The sequence below is a fragment of the Carassius auratus genome, chromosome 1 (assembly GCF_003368295.1).
Source record: "Carassius auratus strain Wakin chromosome 1, ASM336829v1, whole genome shotgun sequence".
NCBI lineage: Eukaryota > Metazoa > Chordata > Actinopteri > Cypriniformes > Cyprinidae > Carassius > Carassius auratus.
Window position 1 is genome coordinate 32,429,477 of NC_039243.1, and position 21,759 is coordinate 32,451,235.

General features: G+C 37.1%; 1 protein-coding gene across 1 annotated transcript; it reads right to left on the minus strand.

The window, feature by feature from the left end:
- Positions 1-427: 427 nt before the first annotated feature.
- On the minus strand, positions 428-21,014 carry LOC113107935 (FH2 domain-containing protein 1-like). Its single transcript, XM_026270769.1, has 12 exons — positions 20,864-21,014; positions 14,022-14,743; positions 10,647-10,708; positions 9,093-9,195; positions 8,047-8,132; positions 7,858-7,958; positions 6,449-6,519; positions 6,124-6,231; positions 5,951-6,021; positions 5,610-5,727; positions 5,349-5,513; positions 428-4,497 (listed from the first exon to the last, which is right to left on the minus strand). The coding sequence occupies exons 2-12, from the start codon at positions 14,442-14,444 to the stop codon at positions 2,386-2,388; spliced, it is 3,420 nt and encodes a 1,139-aa protein (XP_026126554.1). The 5' UTR covers positions 14,445-14,743; positions 20,864-21,014; the 3' UTR covers positions 428-2,385.
- Positions 21,015-21,759: the final 745 nt, after the last annotated feature.

Below are 21,759 nucleotides of genomic sequence, written 5' to 3' on the forward strand. Positions count from 1 at the left end.
ACGTAACCTAGACGCTAATTGTAGGGATGCACAATTTTTTTATATTTTTCAACTCATTTTAGTCGATGCAGATACATTGATATATTACATTGATATATTAGACTGGAAACAACACTAAGTCTCTCCTGTACAGAGTTAAAAACATTTTTTTTTTACATTTTGATTAGTTTAGTTTGAACTAAAACTTACTTTTGAGAATTAAATAAACAATGAAGTTTGTTTATAATGAGTATACATTGAAAGCTTTGAAAATAACTATAAGGTAATTATAAAGCAAACCTAATTATTTTATTTGAATATATAATATTTGTAGATGGTCTAAAGCAAAACAGTTTTCATAATTCAGTTGAAAAAAAAAACACATATTACACATTAATGAATAAATCTGTATTTATATATACATTTTTGAATTTACAAGTATCTTGTTTGTGATTTTTATTTGTATAAGCTTTACCTTTTGAGCTTTAAATCAAACCATTCTTGTGATTTTATGACTAATTACTGCTTTATTTAATCATAACCACACTGCTGACATGATCTTATCACGGTCACACCCTGAGAACATGCAACTTACTCGTCTTATTAGCAAAGTGTATCCGCATAATTTTTCATATTTTAAGTCATTATCGGCTGATTTCAATAAATTTCTGATAATATCTTGCATCCCTAGTTAATTTTTATTTCATGTTATCTACTGCATTAATGTTTAGAACCTTATTGTAAAGTGTTGCCACTTATTCTAACACTGATTTGTTAGTTTTGAGCAACACATACTTTTGTCGACTATCTGTCAAACAGATACTGTGAGAATATTTGATGCATACAGTGTCTGTGCTTTCTCAAAAGTTTGGGCTAAACTAGCCTTTCCTCTAGCACCAGGTTTTGCCACTCTCGGTTAACAGTATGGCTTTAAAAAGAAAGCGCCAGCAGTATATTCACAGAGAAGTGACAAATATAGTGTCATCAGCAGCAAGACAGTGTACAGCCGCATGTACCCTGCATGAAAAGGCAATTTGAAAACAAGCAACGATTTTTAACATTTCCAAAAACATCACTGTGACTGGAGAGGCATCTTCTAACTACTATACTGTAGCTGTAATACTCATTGCATCAGCTACACTAAGGTGTATTTGGATAACATTCATAGACATTTTTCAAACAGTCTTCAGCTTGATTTGTCATCATACACAGAAAACATTGGAGTGAAATGTGGATGAATCTTTAAGTGCTCATTAAGCTGTTTTAATGGAAATGTTACATTTACTACACATTATATAAAATTGCAAAGCAAGCATATGGATATATGACAAATTGTCTTCTATTTACAGCAATTTGTGAGAACAGCTAAGAAAATCTAATAAGTTAATAGAGGTGATAATATATATGGTTAATCTAACACTAATTACAATTTGTGATTGATGTGTTTTCTGTGACAGCTGAAAATATATCAAGCATATGTAAGACAAGGCCATGAAAACCATCCTCGTGTGGATGTGGAAGTGCTACTAAATGTGCTGTCAAATGGTGACAGTAGCCCACGTGATTCTTAAACATCTGGAGCCCACTTTGCTTTCTTAAGGCCAAGTATACTTTGATTTTAAGTGTACACGAGGGTAAAGTGCGCGTGACACAACTTTCATCCATTAGCACATGCAGGTCACACATGTGCATTGGTTTAGCACTAATCAGTTGTTCCACAAGGTGGCAGCACTGGCCCGGGCCATTGTTTCACAGCAGAAAACTAAACTAAAGAGACTGCAACAAGCATTGACAAAAGCATGTGTGAGGGGTTTATGAAAGAGTCAAAGCTTTCTTGTCGTCCAGAAGTTATTAGCAATAAAATTATTATGCACTCTTTTGACCCCTTAGCATTCCTGTAAAATTAGCTGAAATCGACTAAAACACGCCGTGTACCATGGAACGCTAACAGGTTAAACTAAAGTTACTGCTCTCCTCATGCATGCGCTTGTCAATGTGGCTGTCTTTTTTTTGTAGTTGTTTCGTCTTTTTAGTTTAATTTTCTACTGTAAAGCAATGGCTTGGGCCTGTGCTTCCACCTCGTGGAACAACTGATTAGTGCAAAATAAATTCAATGCATGTGTGTCACCTGTGTGTAAAGTTCGCACAGTTACAAAAATCAGGTGGTGTGCTTACTTATTCTGTTGAAGATATTTGTGTGACACTCACTCTATGCAGACCTTCTCGTACACATAAACACCATAGTATACTTTCTGTTCGACTGAGCATCCAGTGACACAACTTCAGCTACGTTTAAAATTCATTAGATACATTCAGAATAATTTAAGAGGCTATTGTGCCTCTTCACTCTATGCAGAAAATGTTGATCATCCTTGTTTAACAGAGCCACTGTGTAATATGTTCACTCTACTTCCATGTGGGTTTGTTGGTCCTGCTCAAGATGGAGTCTCTAATCTGCATGGATTTCTCTGAGAAACTGCTACTTTTAAGGGAACGCCCTCGTCCAGACTCTGAAGGAGTTGTCTCACTGATTCGACTGGAGGCCTTTACACTCTGAACCCTCCTAATAGGTTGATCCCCACTCTTTGGCAAAGGTCCACTACTGACAGAGTCCGTTCTACCACCAGGCAATCTCTGGGAGCTACTCCTGGATACGCTCTTTGATGGTGTTCCTGATACGGCAGGTGAGGGCAAGTCTTTTATAGTTCTGGAAGAAGATGCTACAGTGTTGCGAGCAAAGCTAGGCAAAGGCGAAGAACTTTTCGGGGTGTTGCTAGGACTGTCAGGTGCTTGTCCTTCTGAGGTTCCTTGGGCTTGAGCTTGGGCCAAGGCACGCATCGTGGAACGACACATCTTTTCCTCTGGTGCTGGTTTTGAAATGTTTCGAACAGTTTTGGAATTCGTTTTCTTAATGGGAGGTCTGTGTTGAGCCGAGTCCTTCGCCCACAGAGAGGTGCTTGGCGTTACTCCTCTTGGTGCCCTGGGATCCTCTGGAGGGAGACTTGAATGCCGTGTAGGTCTACCTTGCCTCTCGCCTCTTCTGGCTGGCATGCTTTGGTCACGAAGTGGACGTCTGGGTTCAATATTTTCAGGAGGTTTTTCGGCTTTCCTCATGCTGCTACTAGATCGATTCTGTCTTGTAATTGGCACCACTTTGCGCATGTTCTGAGTCTCAGTTGCTGTGAGGTTTCTTGTCGGGCGGCTTGCATGAGCAATTACTTTGGATGGAATCTTGGTTTTGACAAGTTTTGTTTTGGGTCTACCAAATGCTCTTTCGCCAACTCTTCGCCCTTCAGCTGTGTCACAGCTATCTGTCTCTCCTTCCTCAGCTGTTACAGACGGACTGACAGATTCTGGACCTGCTTGATTGACCATTCCCGTGAGATGTTCATCAATTGACGTTGACACAAAGTGACGATCGGTGGACTCAAAATTGGAGGAAAGGGAATCGGTGTCCTGAATAACTCTTGGAAGGTTGGATTCCTGTGGCTTTGGGTTAAGTTCAGATCTTTCTTTTATGTTAGGAGAACTCTCAATCTCGGAACAGTCCAACACAATGGAGCAATCCGTCTCAGTGCAGTCCATGACATACAACACAGATTTCCTACTAGAAACAGTGGGATCCAGAGGCAACGGGGTGTCACAAGTTGTTGAGGAAAAAGTACTCGAGTCTGCTTCCTCTCTCTGTGATGAGATAATTTTGTCATTCCATAATTTCTCTGGTTTAGGTCCCTCCTCAGAACTTTGACTAGATGGGGGCGTATCAAGGACAAATAATTTGGGAGAGTTTTCATTCCTTCTCAAATCTGTTACAACCACTTCACACTGGTTATCCACAGAAACATGACTGTTATTATTGATTTGGCTGGTTATATCAAAGGGTAGAAGACCTGGAACTAGTTTGTGTTTCTCCACTGAGACATTTATGTGTCCAACACTTTGACCAGGTATCCCGTGCTTTGTGTTACTTATTCGTGGTGTGACTCCACCTTCTGAGAGAGAAGTGTAATTATTATTATTATTGTAGGGACCATTGTTCGTGTTGTAGCCAAAGCTTGAGTATCTAGCTAAAGGACTGATGGGTTCTGTCTCAGCCTTTGGTGAAGAAGCTAGCTTTTCATGGTAAACCTGACTTTGTGGACCCAGCTCCCTATTATCATCCTGTAAGAGAAGCCATGCCAATGTATTTCGTTGATGGTTCCTGCCTGAACGTGGCAGGCTGTTGAATTTCGTATAGTCACTTGCTGCAGACGGAGAGCTGAACTCTGTGTGATGGTAACGGCGGGCACTAGCCGAGCGCCCCAAAGGACTGTGTGGACTTTGAGGTCTTGATTGAAGCAGGAAGTCCAGAAGGCCTTCTTTGGTTAGGATGTCAACATCATTTTCACTGCTGCTGCGACCAAAACCTTCACTACTACCTGCCTCAGCATTGGCTGCACCCCAGGCACACCTTCTCTCTTCCAGTTCCCGTAAGCGCCGCTGTCTAGCTTCCTCTTTCAGTTCCCTGTCCAGGTTGTCCTGCAGGAGAGTGGATAAGAGATCACTAAAGGAGTGTGTGTTCACTAATATAATGTTTAGCATGATTTGTAGTTTTAAGGCCGGGACACACCAAGCTGTCTGCAAAGAACAACGGTGTTTTTGCCTCACATCAGCTGCGTCTAAATCAAAAAGCTGCAATTTAACAGGCTACAGTGACATGTAGCATGAGCAGATGTTTATCATTTCAAGATTTAAAGCAAAAACAGAATGGTCGGACATTAAATCTGTGATATTACAGAAACAGCAGACGAACTGAATGAAATTGCAGATTTATACTCTGACAGCAGGTGGCGCTTATGGAACAGCAGTGATACAGCATTACAGCTGTAAACAAAGCATCTGCGCTTATAAAGACTGCTTTAATATGAATTATATTGAGGTAAGATGAAAAGGAAATGCCATCAAAACATTTCTGAAGATGGTCAGTTCCTCTCGGAGGTAGATTTATATAAACCCCCACATATTTGTCCTCCCATATTTCGAGCATCGTGACCAGCGTGCCTGATCTGCCTGGAGCAGTATTTTCTCCGTTTCACAGACTTCATAAAAATTCCTAACAAATTACATTTTTGGAAATGACTGCAATGCAGTTTGTGTGCAATTCAATAATAGAGATTGGCCAAAGTAAAGCTAAAAACCAGTTTAGATTTATAGCCGGACGAGCAGTGCATCTCAAGAACCTCAAACATTCTCACACTTCGAGAGACGCTCGTGGATGGCTGATGATCAGCTTGGTGTGTCCCAGCCTTTAAAGTCTTTTAAGAAATTATTTATTTTACTGTTTTTCATATGAATCTGAAGTTTTTCATGTTTGTCAATGTGATATGTACCTTTACAGCTTTTTTGAACTTTAGACAGAAATCTTGGAAAATTCTAAAGCACTCGTCCAGTTTGAAGGTGTCTTTGTCTTCACAGAAGAAGTCAATGAGGGCATTACCCTCCTTGCGCAAGTCCAGCCTGCGATGTTTAAGGTCCTGCAGGGCCTGTGTAGAGCTCTAGCAAACAAGAATGCAAGTGAGCCATTCTTATTCACATAAAAACATTAATCCATATAGTAAATTGAATCTAAATTGAGTGAATGATTTATTTACCTGCAAAAATGGATCTAGCTGCTGTCGCAGCTCATCATCATCCCGAATCTTCTGCTCCAAGGAACGTGTTTTTACATAGAGAGAGGAAAACTCTGCTTCTATATTTTCTACTGAAATTCTACAACAATAAAAATGTAAGTAAGCTGAGGAAGGGCTCATAAAAAGTTTGGGTACATAATGACTACAAGAAAAAGCCAAACACTAATGAAATATTAATACTAGTAGTTAAATCAAAACAGATGTTTGGTAGTTTGGTTTGATACTGGTGTAGTCTTGCATGGCCAGATCTTTACAGTATTAAAACAACTCAATTTAAGATGTTGAAACGTTTCACTCTGAACCTGACTGCACTCTGAACATGTGTTAGCTTCTCTGGGAACTTCAAAAGGGCCTCATCCTTCTTCTGAGCTTCCTTTGGGAGAAAAATTGGAATCAAAGCAGTTAAAACAAAACGTTTCCTGAAACATTAAAAGAATTTGATCAGTAAATCTGCATCTGGTTTTGTCCTACTTACTAGTGCCACAAAATGAAGCAGGTTCATGCCAGGCTTGTTGGCCTTGGTGTCAGCCAGAGAGAGAAGCGAGGACAGATTGAAGCCCACAGCATTGCCTGCGTAGCCACCCTACGAACACACAGAGAACATCACTCAGTGTCTGCTGTGCTGTTAAAGCCATCAACCCTTTCTTGATTTAAAAATGTCAGGGAATGTTTTGGAGGAGTAGTTGAAAAGAAAGAGCAAAGGTGAAAAGAGGATTGGGGGAAATGTCCACAAAAAAGAGGGAAGATGAGGAGTAAAGGAACACTGGAAAGACAATAAACAGAGACAGAAAGAGACTTACTGCATTCATGATGTTTCCCGCTTGGAGAACCAAGTGTAGAATGGCATGGAGCTCTTCACAAGTCATTAGTTCTGTGGAATAATCAGTGTAAACTGAATTAAATTATAATTACACAACACCAACACTCTAAATGTTATTACTGTCCTCCTGTCTACAGAGTAAGACATTTAAAGCAATCAAATCCACATTTAAGTTAACGACTGCTACAGTAGAATTAGTTAAAGGGTTAGTTCACCCAAAAATAAATATTAGGCTGCGTTTAACTTAATCCCAAGGCATCCTAGATGTATATGTCTTTCTTCTTTCAGACGAATCCAGTCGGAGTCATATTAAAAATAGTCTTTGATCTTTCAAACTCTATCATTGCAGTTAGCGGGTGTTGCGTTGCATCTGTCCAAAAGAAGTGAAATAAAAAGCGCCCATCAATAAAAAGAAAGGTGTCTCACACGAATCCGGGGGGTAAACAAAGGCCTCCTGTAGCGACTCAATGTGTTTTTGTAAGAAAAGTCTTGTAAAAACTAATGTTTGTTTACAGGGTCAAAAGAAGTAAAGTTTCCTTACTTTAGCAAAGGAAAACCTCTCCTCTTTGCTTATATATCAAAATCCCCCGATATTCTTCTTTACAGATCCTCGTTTTGTACTTTTTAATTAGTGACCGTTGTTTTGTTTTGACCTCTCCGCTGCGCTTCCGCATGCTTTTTATTTCACTTCTTTTGGACCGAATCAAAGACAATTTTTAACTCCGACTGGATTCGACTGAAAGAAGAAAGTCATATACACTCACTGTAAAACCAACTTAATTTAAGTTAATTTCACTCAAATAATAATGAAGTTCATTGGACTTAATAGAAATACGTTCTGTAAACTCAAAATGCTGTTGTAGTAAGGTGAACTTAAAATTATTGCATTTTCTAGTTCCCAGCATACTTTGCATCAGCCAACAAGGAAAATAAATGTAGAAATGAAGATTAACAGAGAGAGACATAAGTTAGTAAAACGAAGCCTTATTTAAATTTTTGGGTGAACTAATCCTTTAATGCAGGATTAATAAAACTCAATTTGAGTTTTCTAAAGGCTCCCAGCATCAATGGAGTGCCATATCTTTACATTTCAATGCTGCTGACTTGAAAGGTCATGAACCTTTGATTTCTGATACAGCCACAGCTGAGTGACAAAAAAATAACTCTTCAAAATGCACGAATTGAATCTTGCTAAAAAGTTCACTTTACTGTTCATCAGTCCACATTGTGAATTGTGCATTGAATTACAAGGATGAGTTTGTGTAAGAAAGAATGAGAAATGTTCCACAGAGGTCAAAATAAAAGGCATGCATGACCCCTCAAAGTGTTTTGCCTGCTAAGCTGAAAAAAAAAAAAAAATTCCTCCAAAATATGACATAAAGATCTTACCTTCAGTAGCCTGACGCACAATGTTAATCTCATGACTCATGACCGCACAGGACGGGAGGAACTCTTCCTGAAGTACCATAGCCTCAATACGCACTTCATAGCTTTAAAAGTGAACAGACAATCTTAAGTGACTTGACTTTTGTGCATGTTGTTAGGTGTTTTGTACTTCATTCAGAAGAGAGATCTCACCAAGGCAATTGAATCAGCAGGAACATGAAGGAATCAGCCAGTGTCAGCTTATTTGGGTCTCCTTTGAATTCCCGCAGTCTTTTCACCTAGTGATTACATGTTATTTAAATCCATATGCACCGGTACTAGGGACTCCCAATGTATTCATACCATTTTTAATTTAACGGCTGATTTATTTGCTATCATCTAGCACAATGTTAATCTTTAAAGCACTAATAATTGTATATTAATTAATAACAATCCTTTCAAACATTAATCTTAATGCAAATTTTTCATTATGTTGTGATGAAAATAGAATACGTAGTATAAATTAAAATTTCTGCCATTTATCAATTCCTGTATATAACACATAATTATTAGCACCAGTATTTATAAGCATTCATCTGATTAAAGATTACAGACTGTGCCAAGTACAGGCTCCAGTTTAAAAACAATAATAATAATAATAATAATTGAACAAAATACATTTAATTTACTAATCAATAGTCTAGTACAAATTCCTTTTAATTATCTATTGGCCCTAACATTGTTGTTAATGTTAACTAAACCTTAAACTCTAAAAAAACATTTTTGTTAATTGAAGTAAAGATGAATTACAATAAATGATTAATATTAGATAGAAAAAAAATAAAAAATTTGAAATGTTACTAATAAAATAAATTAGCAAAATTACTGAAATATTAAGGGATTAACAAAAAGTAATTAAAGCTTTATAGGAATAATAATAAAAAATATATAGATTTTTTTTTTTTACTAAGATTAAAATAAATTTAAAAGGATTTTTTTTTAAATATTGTTTAAGCTCTTTGTTTTTTCCATTTTTAATGGTTATTTATTTACCCTTTATTATTTGTATTTTTTTTATTAATATTTTAAGTAAATGTTATTTGTATATTGAACTGTTTATAAAAAGATTAATAAAAAAAGAAAATTGGCTACATGTATCTCTGACAATCAGAGAGTTTTAAATCATTTTTTTATAATACACTTTGTATCTCTTTAACTCCTAATAACATAATACAGTGCACATGTGAGGTATTTCTCACCTCAGGTGCTTCTGGTAGAAGTTTGAGCAGTTCTTTCAGCGGTTCTGCTCCATATTGCTTACTGTTGCCCAGACGAATATCTTCTACTATTGCATGATTGGACCTGAGGTAGCAAAACACAAGCACAAACAGACGATTCGCTTTAGGCTCTGCTTCAGCCATCTTATTCTTCTTCAACATGAGATTAACCCTTCGCAGGACACTTCAGTGTATGATCCAAAGAAAGCTGTACCTTCACAAGGACAAATTACTTTGTACTCACAGTACATTACATTAAGGTTAGGGGTATGTTACACTGCATACCATCAACACTGGCTCTAAAAATGATTTACAAGTCTGTATTTTTAATGACGGTGTGTCATAATAGCAATAAACTAGGAATTTTGATTTGAATGATTCTGATTAATTGCCCTAAAGATTATGTAGAAAAATCTAACTACCTAGTAGTTCATTAATTGTCACTGTAAAAATGTAAATGCATATTGGTGTCCACAAATCCCCATAACCAAACAGACATCAAAACCTTTGATATCCAACATAAAATAAATTCAAAGATCACTTTTATTAATCGAATCCTGCTAAAAGTTCACTCTACTGTTTATTGGTCCACAATTTTGCCTGCATAGCTGAAAAAAACAATTATTATTCCTGATAAAATTTGTAAAAATCCTCAAAAATACGATGTGAACATCAGAACTTAGTAAGTTCTTACCTTCAGTATACGATGCACAATGTTCATCGCACGACTCATTACTCATAATAAAAACTTTAAATTACATACTAAATTTAATTCTAAAACAAAATATAAAGGAAATAGTTCACAAAATGAGTAAAAAGAAAATGTAAAATCAATTTAAAAACTAAACTAAAACAGTACATATATAAAACTAAAGTAACAATTAACCATTTAACTACTGGCTGATTGTTAAAAGTGAGCTCATACTGTACACCGCCCACCTGGAAATCTGCATTGAGTACATCTGAGCTTCTTTTTTAACAGGTTTTGGTGATTACTTCTTTTAATAAAACACAGAATTACTTTTCAAATATGAATAATAAGTCAAAAAGGTGTGAAAACATTGAACAAAAAAAAAAACTTGATAGTGTAAGTGCATTGCTTTTTCCCAAAGTCCTTTGTTCTCGAGGCCTGGGACTAATTGTAACATTGTCTCCTGTACGAGTGACACAAATATGATTTTACTACTTGAGCACAGAAGAAAGCATTGACTTTTTGCATAATCATTGATAGTCCTGCTGCCTTTGAGGATGTGGAAAAACCTGTTCATAAATAAACAGAATCCCTGTTTACACAGGACACATCCACTTTCACCTGCCCTTTTTTCATTAAAACATATCTTATCATATATATATCTGTAACTAGTATTCGTAACAGTGATTGCAGACGGCATCCTAATGTTAACCTCCAAGTATCAATCTGAAAGCTATTGATCTTTCCACAAGAGCATTGGGTTTCTCTTGACCGCCAGATCCTATTTCTGTGCTGGAGCTCATTTACACACAAGCTTTTACACATGAAGACGCTGAGAAACTTACTTCTTGAACTGTTTGAGGAAAATCCCAATGTTCATTCCTCTCTTGGAGTCCAAGATGCTGATCTGGGAGAGCGGAGGAAGAGAGATGGTGATTAAAACGGATGGAAAGATACACAAAGCACAGACAATGTGTGTGTTCTGTGATTAATTCCCATTCAAATGTTTGGCCTTCAGGGTTTTGTGGCACGCTGATTTGAATGAAGAAAACTCCTGTCTTTGATGTCGCAAAACAACTAGTTCAAAGACAAGTGAAGTAACACTTTTTACTTATTTTACAGTGTCCTTGTTACATGTTACATATACTTAACATAATAATAATAACAACAGTTATGCATAACCCTAACCCTAAATCTATAGTAACTACATTGTTCTATAGTAAACTAATTACTAGTAGTAACAGGGACACTGTTATGTAAATGTAAACAATTATTGCAAAAATAAACACACTGGGAGTAACTGGACAATGCTACATGAAAGTGAACTCTTTTATTGTTGTTATTATTATTATGCAACAGGAATTAATATCTTTCTAGTTTCTGGAAATGATATGAATTTTTAAATTAATTTAAATTAATCTTAAAGGGCTTGTTCAACAAAAAATGTAATTCATTAAAATCCATAAAACTTTCATCCATTTTCAGAATGCAATGGCGATTTTTGTAATAAACCTTGATAAATTTCTGTCCGTCCACTGAGAGCCAAAATTTTCACACTTTAAATACTAGATTCTCATGCATCAAACAAGCATTTTTGAGCAATGTTTATTCATGGATTAAAGCCTAAATTAAACCGGTTCTTCATACAAAACAATTTGGTTTGGGTTTGAAACAACATAAAAGGTGAGTGACTGATGACATCATTTTCATTTCTGGGTGAACTATCCCTTTAAAGGCCACAATGCTGTCCATGTTTTTTTCTCATTAACATAATATCAGCACTATGAAAACCTCAGTAGTGACTCATTCTGAGTCATTTTATTGGCAACTAAACAGACCCACAATCTGTCACTCTCTCTCTGACACACATTTACATGACCTGTGTGTGATACGTGTAATATGTGACACATCACAAACTCAAAGGAGTAGCTGGGTGGCGTCTGAAATTACAAACGAGACACACACACACGCTCCACGCCACAGAACCGTCATTAGATCCACACAGGTACACGCCATGCCTTCGTGGATAATTACAAAGCTACTCAGACCAGCGACAACCACACAAAACAACACTAAACACAGCTGGTCGCTTAGACACAAATCAGCAAGCTCACGGGAGCATGTGTTTTGGGTCACAGGGACATGTTTGTCTTATGTGCAGGTGGTTGCACACTCAATAATCTTTCTTATAAGCTAGTATAAAAGATGTTCATACATGAAAGGAAATGCATGCATTATAAGCAACTGGTAGCTTACAAAAATACATCATATCATACGAAATGAGTGCAATTTTTATGGAACAGTAATGATTTGTGCATAATGCTTATATACTGTTATAATACCAAATCAAGTAAACCCCTTAAAAATATGATGCAATTATTTTAATCTTATAGATTGAATACAATATTCATTCTATGAATCTAAAAAGATTCATAAATATTGATTTGAATTGAAGATGCTCATGCTGTTTATAAATAGCTAAATTTTTTACATATTTAAATATGTTCTAGACACATTAAAAATAAAAGTTTCAGTGTCTGTGCAAACTTACAAAAATGCATGCATGTACGCAAACCAACAATTACTAATAAAACCGTGTTAAATATAAAGATGTTCCAGTGTAACTTGATATAGTAGATGTATAATAGACAGATTTCAGAATGGGAATAAATCTTTGCTGAATTAAGCACAATGCGTATAGATCGTTTTGGGAGAGGTGCAGTAACTCAGTTGAGATGATGTATATCAGTATTGATGTGCTGTAAGTGTTGATTAAGGGATTTGTTTCTCAGATCTTAAATTATCAGGGACCCAAGTCGACATGTGATTATACAGCGCACGCTGTTCAACACGTCATTTTCCTAAATATGCTTTTAACAGATTAACAAGATCCAATTACACTGACTTCCAAAGACCAAAGAGCTGAAGCTCTTCAGAAGGCAGAGAAGACACAAAAAGAAATGAAAAACCTGGGTATCTGGTAGAGATGCATGATTCACTGATAGTCAAATCCATATCGGATCATGCTTCTTTATTTTTGCTATGTGGGAAAAAAATTATCATTGTGCTTTTATATAATAAATTTGTCCCCAGGCATGTATCATTGTTTACTTGTAAAGTTTTAAGATTCAAATTTACAAAATGTATATTTATATCTAATATTGGCCAATATTGATATATAAGCAATATTGGTTATCAATACCGATTTATCTTTTCCACATTGGTGCATCCCTAAAATCTGGTGATATTGGGTTTCTGCAACACTGATAATAAGTACCTTATATTGTGTGGCAGTTTCAAAGTGAAATGTGGCACTTAAATGCACGTTACAGGCTTGAATTGCAGTTGTAATTTTATTAGGTTGGTTCAAGTATTGTGGCAGTTCAGTATTTAAACGTCCGGTGACTGTCACTTAAAGGTTAATGCTCTATCCTAACATTCCCCCTACTCCGAACCCAACCTTAAACTGGAAAAATGCATTCACTGACACAACCGTGCTACTTTACCTTACTTTAACACAGACCTGAGCTGTTCTCACAGGATTTGTACCAGTGTGAAACACAGTATCACGTCACGTGAGCTACAAAGCAAACCTACAGTGACGCCAACTTTCAAAAGTATCAGTTTTCAGATCTCACCGAATGTTACAATTGTCACAATACAAACTGCTCCAAATTGTTACAAAGTCATTACTTAGTTTGGAATTCTAACCCTGTGAAATGATTTTTGCTTGGAATAATTTACCTGTATGTATTAAACAGATACAAGTTGAAATTATTTTTACAAGGGAAGTTATAAAATGGCCTTTTTATGATTAATTTATAGAATTCTTCTTCCATTGTTGAAATTTCGAGGACCACAATGGAAATAAGCCTAGGGACGGTTTTGAAATGTGTATGAATAAGTCTTTATGGGCTTTTTTTGTATTCTATCTTAAATTTAGTCAAATAAAACAAGAATAAAAGCGCTCATTTCAACTGGAAACTGCTGTATTTTTACTTATTTGCATGTTTTGAGTTTGGCAGAGACGTACAGTAGGTAGAGCCTGGGGAAGATCTCAACACAGTATACTCTATTCAGTCAATTTGAGAAATCAATTCAACTTAAATAGGATGTTTCAAGACTGCTGGGTGTGCAAAACACACGTCTACCGTGCAGAGACAAAATAAATGCACTGTCTAACAAGCTGAAGCTATTCCAAATGATGGAAGATTCCTCACCTGATCCTTGCTCTCCTTAAATGAACCTCTGCATCTCCCGGGACGAGGATGTCCACCGCTTGTCTGGGCTCGAACCTCCTCTTGCTGCCCAAAGAGCTCCTCCACCGTCCTCACGTCAATCTGATACTGCTGCTGTCTCACTGCTAGAGTCCAAATGTTGGGTTTCCCCCGAACTTTCTCCTCTGGAATGGTTTTCCAGAAGAAGCTCCGCACCCGTCGTTTCTTGCGTGAAGCATGCGGTTGAGTCTGGGGTGGAGGAGGAAGAGGCGGAGGCGGTGGTGGAGGACAAGAAGTGCTGTCGTGTCCATGACTAGGAGAATTCGTTGAGGTTGTAGAGGGCTGAAATGGAAGCGGTTTCACTATTGGCTTGGTACAGTCGCTTGCCGACCCCTCCGCATCAGTTACGCTTGCCATGACAAGCATTACATTAGCAACGACACCAGTCCTGGAGGACCAGGATGTGAAGGGAAATGTATACAGCTTCTAGGTGGTGTCTGTTGGAGTCCCAAGGTATCTCTCACTCATAGTCGCTAACACAACTAACAGCCGGGTAAATAATCAATCTCTTAATTAGAATTGATCGCAAAGGATTCAGAACTGAACGTTAAGCCGATGTCTTGACATTCTCACTTATTTTATCTTCACTTCCTAGTCGCATAATGCCGTGCTGTTCCTTCCGAGCTTTTGCCCACTGAGGTGGGGTCAGAGGTCAACCCTTGGAACTGCAAGAGGGACAGACAAAACACACACACATATACAGAATTAAAATTACTGAGGTGCAGTCAGGCGAAGGAACTTGGAACCTAAAAACAGAGGAAATGAGAACGTAACAGACATCAAAAGAGATGTGGTTGTGCACTTCTTAAGGCAGTGCTATTGTTCACTGGGGACAGCCTGCTTTGTGTAAAACGATCTTGACGGACGAACCAAATCTTCACTAATGAAAACCTCCAAAAGGGATTTGTACTTCTCATGGCAGCACTCATCATTAAATACCTTTACATAACAAATCTGGCTACATTAAAGGAGTAGTCCACTTCCAGAATACCCAGGTCGTCCGAGATGTTCGTGTCTTTCATGTCTCAGTCGCAAAGAAATTTAGGTTTTTGCAGAAAACATTTCAGGATTTTTCACCGTATGGTTCCAGAGTGACGTCCAGCTAGTGCACGATGTGCATTTGTGGTTCAAAAGTATATAAATAATTTTAAAGAAGATGACTGATGGTTTCTCTAGATAAGAGCCTTATTCCTTAGCTGGGATCATGTAGAGCTGTTTGAAGCTGCACTGAAAATGCAATTCTTTACCTTCAACCCATTGGTCTCCATTGAAGTCCACTACATGGAGAAAAATCCACAAAAATCTTAATTTCTCTGTGATTGAAGACAGAAAGACATGAACGTCTTGGATGACACGGGGTTATTAAATGCACATTTTATTCTGGAACTAATGCTTTAAGGGTGCATTCAGTTCGGTGCACATGCAAAAATGCTGTTTTATTATTAAGAAATACATTGTTTTGTGTTGTTTGTGAAAAGTCATCCGAATGGTGTACACTCAAATGTAATAATACCAGTTTACTATAAATAGCTTTCTGTGTCCACAAAAAAATAAAAAATAAACCTGGGATATGATGGTTGATCCGTGCAGCTAACACTTACTTAAAATACCTGAAGAACAGCAATACTAACACCAGTTAAAATCCTACTGAATGCATCTTTACAATGTAGGTAAAACGGCTCATGGGGTAAATCGTCTAAACACTGTTCTGGTTTATCTGCTAGTAACTCGTTTTAGGCTATTATAAATTAATACTGGTGAGTGTATTGGCCATTCAATGCAGAATTACATAATTAGAGTAGTTTTCATACTGGTGGTGATTCACTCGTGCCACTTCTCTTATTTGAATATGCAAAGCAGCTGACATCAAAGTAAAGTGAGGTTGTCAAGGAGACCAGCCAACAACCAGTTCTCACAGATTTCAGATACACTGTAGTTGTAACATTGTAACATTGCTACTTGTGAGTGCTGGGATTGATCAGTGCAGAAGATGAAAGGATGTTCTAGAAACAGATAACACAAGACACCAAGTGCTGCAAACCGGAGCTCATCATACAGCTACAGGCTCTCATTCGATCCTCTAGGCTTTTACTTATTAAAAGACAGCAGACGTCACAGGAAGACTCTGTTTCCACGCTGGTTCAGCTGAGTTTGGCACAAGCTACTATGTATAATTTATTCATATGTAAAAGTAGGTGTATTTTTCCTTTTAAAGTCTTCTTCTTCAGAAGAGTAGCTGAGATGCTGTATGGTGATTTAACATGGATTTGATAAATAATCCATGTTCTTATAACAATATGATAATATAAGTGATTCAGCTGTTCTTTTCCTTACACAAAATCATTTGATTTTTTTTTCTGCCTGCTGCAAATCCTGTTTTATTTATTTATTTATACCTCATTTTGGAGTAGCATTCACAAACAGGGTTGATTTTAAAACTGTTGAAACAATAAAGCATGTCCTTGTTTCTACAGTGTGTTGAATTCTTTTTAAATACATGAATGATGCTACGATGCATTACACGATAGAATACTTCAGTTTAATTATAAAAAGAGTCTCTGGACTATGATTTGAAATCGACCTCGTCACAAATCTGAGTGTTACAGACATTTTTAAGTATACTTGATGGATTTCGGAGCACCTTTGGAAAGAGTGGAACAGTGTGTTAATAAACACACACACACACACACACACACTTCACCCAGACCAGTACACTTCTGTTCACATGCTCGGCTGTTCCAAATTAATCCTCCTTATGAGAAAATCTCCTGATATTTCTCACTCTTTGTTTGTCAGCGATTAATCCTTTTGTTTAGAAAGGATGTCAGGACAGGATCATCTAATAAAGTAGATGGTATTCAGGTTAAACGCATAATTATGGTCTTAATTCTGTTCAATTTCAAAGCCTCTGTTCAACACTGTTCTACCTCTTACATTTAGTTCATGTGTATAGGTTGATTCAGACGTTAAATAATATTTTTGACCTAATTTATTATTTCAGATTTTTTTCTTCAGTGAAGTACAAAAGTACAAAACTGGATTAATTTTCATCTAACATAACACTAGGCCTTTGGGTCTGTTTAATCAGAAACACACCGGATGTGTAATACAGTTCCTTCAGAGGAATATCTGGGAGCAAGGAACAGAACCCAAACAAAGAAGCTTTGAGAGATTAATAAATAGTTGAGCAGATTCAAGTCTTACTTGTGCTTGTGCTTTGGATTCAGCATTTGGTGCAAGTGTATCTCTGCATGCCAGCCATTTATCAAAGTCCAAACAGCCACAGGGTCTTGAGAAGATTAAGCTGCTTTCACAAAGACCACTGATAGAAGCCACAGGTTTGTTTGAGACCCAGACATGCTGACGTCATCTGCTATGCAAATCATGAGGCAAACTTTCATGCAATGCCAAGTGTGATGCTGATGATTTGTGGATCTCAGCATATGTCAAATACATACAGCAAGGAAAACATTCAGGAACGCTGACCACCGTAATTTTGTGTAGCAGGTATTACAGTCAATGTGTGGCCTACTTTGATCTTTTACCAGCTGTTACACTTTAGACCTCGCAAAAGGGAAATATTCTCAGCTTCAAGATCTCTTTAAGTCACTGAGGACACAGTTATTGTTATATCACTGATGGACTGGAGTGCTGTGGATTATTGTGATGTTTTTATCAGACTCTCATTCTGACGGCACCCATTCACTGCAGAGCATCCATTGATGACACAATGATGCAGTGCTACATTTCTACAAACCTGATGAAGAAACAAACTCATCATAATCTTGGATGGCCAGCAAATTTTCGTTCTTTCTTTTAACTAAGTTAACTATTTCGTTAACTTTAAATGAAAAATATTAATATTTTAGATTCGCATTCAAACTATTTTTTTGTATTATAAATTTGTATCAATATTTCTGACACAAAAAAAATTGCAAGAAATTATTTTGAATACATGTTAAAATAAATACTTCATTTAAAATCTAGAGTGATGAGAATGTACGTTTGAGTAAGGAAGTGTAATATAGTTGATTTTGTACTGATAATACGCATACTAAAGGTGCAGAATATCTTTAATTATAAAGCTCTCTTTGTCTGATTCTGTCGGTGATTTATTTATTTTTAATTCAACAAATGAAATGTATTTTTCTTAGTGTGATAGTGTCGTGATTTCTCTTTGATGAATCTTCTCCTTATTAAATTTAACCACAGCTGAGAGGCCGGATGAGGCTTGACCTAAATACAGATTGAGAGGATGATATTATAATGAAGAGACAGAAAGAGGGAATCAGATCAGGGAAATCTTCAAGAATTCCTAGAAGACAAACTAATGCTGAAGGTCAAAGAATGAATCACAAACTACAACCATTTCTGCGCAACACACACTAAAGCATCAGTCAGAGCAAATCTGATATGAGAAGGAATTTTTCAGTTTCTGGGAAACCCATGAGGGATATTTGAGTCATGAAGATCATCCTGTCCACTTGGGAAAGCTTTAAAAGTGCACTGACTGGGAAACTGTCACTGATTCTGCGTACCGGGCATTAATACTAAATCTTCTGAACTGAATGAGCGTTTAGTTTAAACACACGAACACACACACACACATGCTCATATCACAGTCACTCAACACTAACATACACGTGTTCTTCATCACAAACAGATACGATTTTCTGTCTCTCGCTGCCAAAGTCCCAACAGGAACAGCTAGTAATAGTAGACGTGAAATGACCGCAATGAAATATAAACAGCATCATGTGCAAACAAAGAGAGTGGGAATAAAAGCACACTGGTGTAATCCAAGCTCCCGGAATACCAAAACAATCCTAATGCATCTTGATGTCTAGCAAAATGACATTCACATTTAATATAGAGCGGCTGCGCAATATCAACATACTGGATTTCTGATCATTTTATACAGGGAATGAATCAATGGCTTGGGTTGCCAGATAAGTAGGGATGCTGAGGTCCAAACGGCTGATGTTTATGTGTGTGCAAATGAAGGATCTAGATGCTTGCTGCTGAATTGAGTCCCTGTAGATCCCATTAGAATTACAACAACTAGAAGCGTTCACCATGACAGCAGTGTTATTATTGTTCAATGAAAGTATTAAAAATCTAAAATATCTGAAATAAAGATTAAATACAATACTGAAGAAACATCATTTATATTGATTAAAATGTGAGCTTTAAAAGCTTGGGAAATTAGAAATGCGGCATTGGCAACTAACTGAAATGTAAAACATTTAAAAAAAAAATAAAAAAACGTAGAATTCAAATAAATGTATTTTAACAAAATGAGATGAAAACTGAAAACATAAAAATAAGAGTGTTTTCTGTTCAGATGCTGTATTCCTGTTTTTAATTCTTTCTGTGAATAGAAATTTGATCTTTAATATCTGTTTATTTGATTAGATAATTTTTTAAGAACAATTATTAAATGTCACCAATTATTAAGCCTACCAGGGAAAAAGCTAAAAAAAACTTTAGAAATGTCGCATCGGCAGAACTGAAATAGAATAAGTTGAAACTAAAATATCTAATACTAAAATTGAAAAATAAGTTTAAGCTTCAAAAATGTACCTTCAAAAAACAAACCAAAGCTTAAATAAAAAACATATTTCTGTTATTAACTGTTCTGTCTGTCTGTGAATAGAGATTTGAGCTTTAATATGTCTGTGTTTATTGATTACAAATCCACACTGTGATATCTCCTGTACAGTTAGCAATAACCCACTAAACTATTCACCCAAGAACGAAAAAGCTTCACTGTCAGAACCCAAAGCAGCTCACAGATTCACAGTCATGCTAAGATAGTGTATCCATGCTAATCTATCAAGTCAGTACTTTAAGGGCACTTTAGGGTGTGTCACCATGGCAACATGACAACAGACACCCCCCCTGCTCACCCCACCCCGAGGGAAAACTGTTCCCGAAGCTTTGTTCCAGAACTCCTGAATGGATTGTCTCCCGATTCATCTCACCATGAGAAATGAGACGGTCTCCTAAAGAAGCCGGCTTCAGAGAATTACAATAAAAGCAGCTCTAGTGGTCTCCTCGGGGCGTTAAACAGCACAAACCTTCAAAAGTCTATTTTTACACTCTTCACCTTTTATGACTTATGACAGAATTCAGATGATGTAATGTTTGCAGACCGTGGTCAGACACAAAAAAAGGTAAATAAAGGAGGCACTGGTGGCTTTTGAGCAGGAAGCGTGCTATAGTTTTCTTATTAAAGTCCGTTGAGATCACAAAGCAGCTGACTCATGAGGATCCTCCAGTAAAACCCTTAAGGGACGCGATCACACTAAAGGCTACTGAACTAAAGATGAGTGTTAATGAGGAGAGAGCAGAGAGAATGATGGCTGGAACGGTGGAATCAATACACCTGTCAATCTGCAGTGTACTCAGAAACACATCATGTGTTTCCACGCTTGATGGGTTCATTCCAAAGGCATAAGTGGCTTTTCTATCACCTTACATTAACCCTACCCCTCACACATAACTAAAGGCATCTTTACATTATCAAAAAACTTCATTCTGTATGATTTATAAGCAGAACCAGAAAAAAAACTCCTCACAAGGTCATAATGTACTGCTCTTACAATCCTCGCTTGGTCCCCATGATGTGAGAATACAAGGTACACACACATGCATATATGCCCAAGGGACGCATAAGGTCTAGAACAGGACATCAAAATCATTCAGCAGCTGAATTTCCTGTAAAATCCACAATTACATTTACAGAACTAAACAAGCCGTTCAAACTGGGTTGAAGCACTCACCGTGTTTACAGTCTGAGGAACGGATGTATAAATGTGTGATGCGGCAGGTGCATGTCTCGAGAGCAGGTGTGTGTCGAGCTCAGACACAGTGCAGAGACGCTCGAAGATGCAGAGCGTTACAGCCAGCGGACACACTGCGTGCGCGTGCTCGTGCGCGTGAGAGGAGCGAGCTGAGCTGACGCGCACGCGCAGGGACCGGCTCAGGTGAAAGAGTGTGACGTCAGCTGTGGCGAGTGTAACACAAATATTGATATTGACGTGTGGCTGGCTGTTTATTAAACATAAGCAGGTGTATTTGGCAACCATGGAGATGATGGAGCATTGTCCAGAAACAAATAGCAATTCGAGGGTAATTTAAGAACTGCTGACTGAAATGTGTTCAGTATCTTCAAAAACTGTATGAGCTCGAATACCATTACCATTTTTTCCAAATCCAAAGGCAGCGCGCAGTGATTTGCATACATTTTGCTTTTTAGGGAAACGAAATGAAGCTGCTTTTAGGCACTAGAGTCAAGCATAGGCTACTTCAAGCCCGTTTCTATCAATTTAATGTAAAAATATAATTAACTACATTCTCAATGCCATCATAGTTTTACATAATAATAATAAAACTAGGAGCCACTAGGAGACCTCGACAAACTTCAAGAGAAACCCTTTTAGAATTATTTAACTGTATATTAACATAAAACTAAAGATGCACATTAAACCGACATAATCTTTTGAGTTTATTTGTATAACAGAAGCACCGCAAGTACTTATCAGCTCAGATATAAAGGCTTTTTAATATTGTCTGGGACAAAAGGGGCTTTGGATTCCAAAAAGTGGAGAATAATTGAGTGATTATGTAACACTAGATAAAGTCCGTGGCAACACTGCGTGAAGAAGAAAGAAAGACA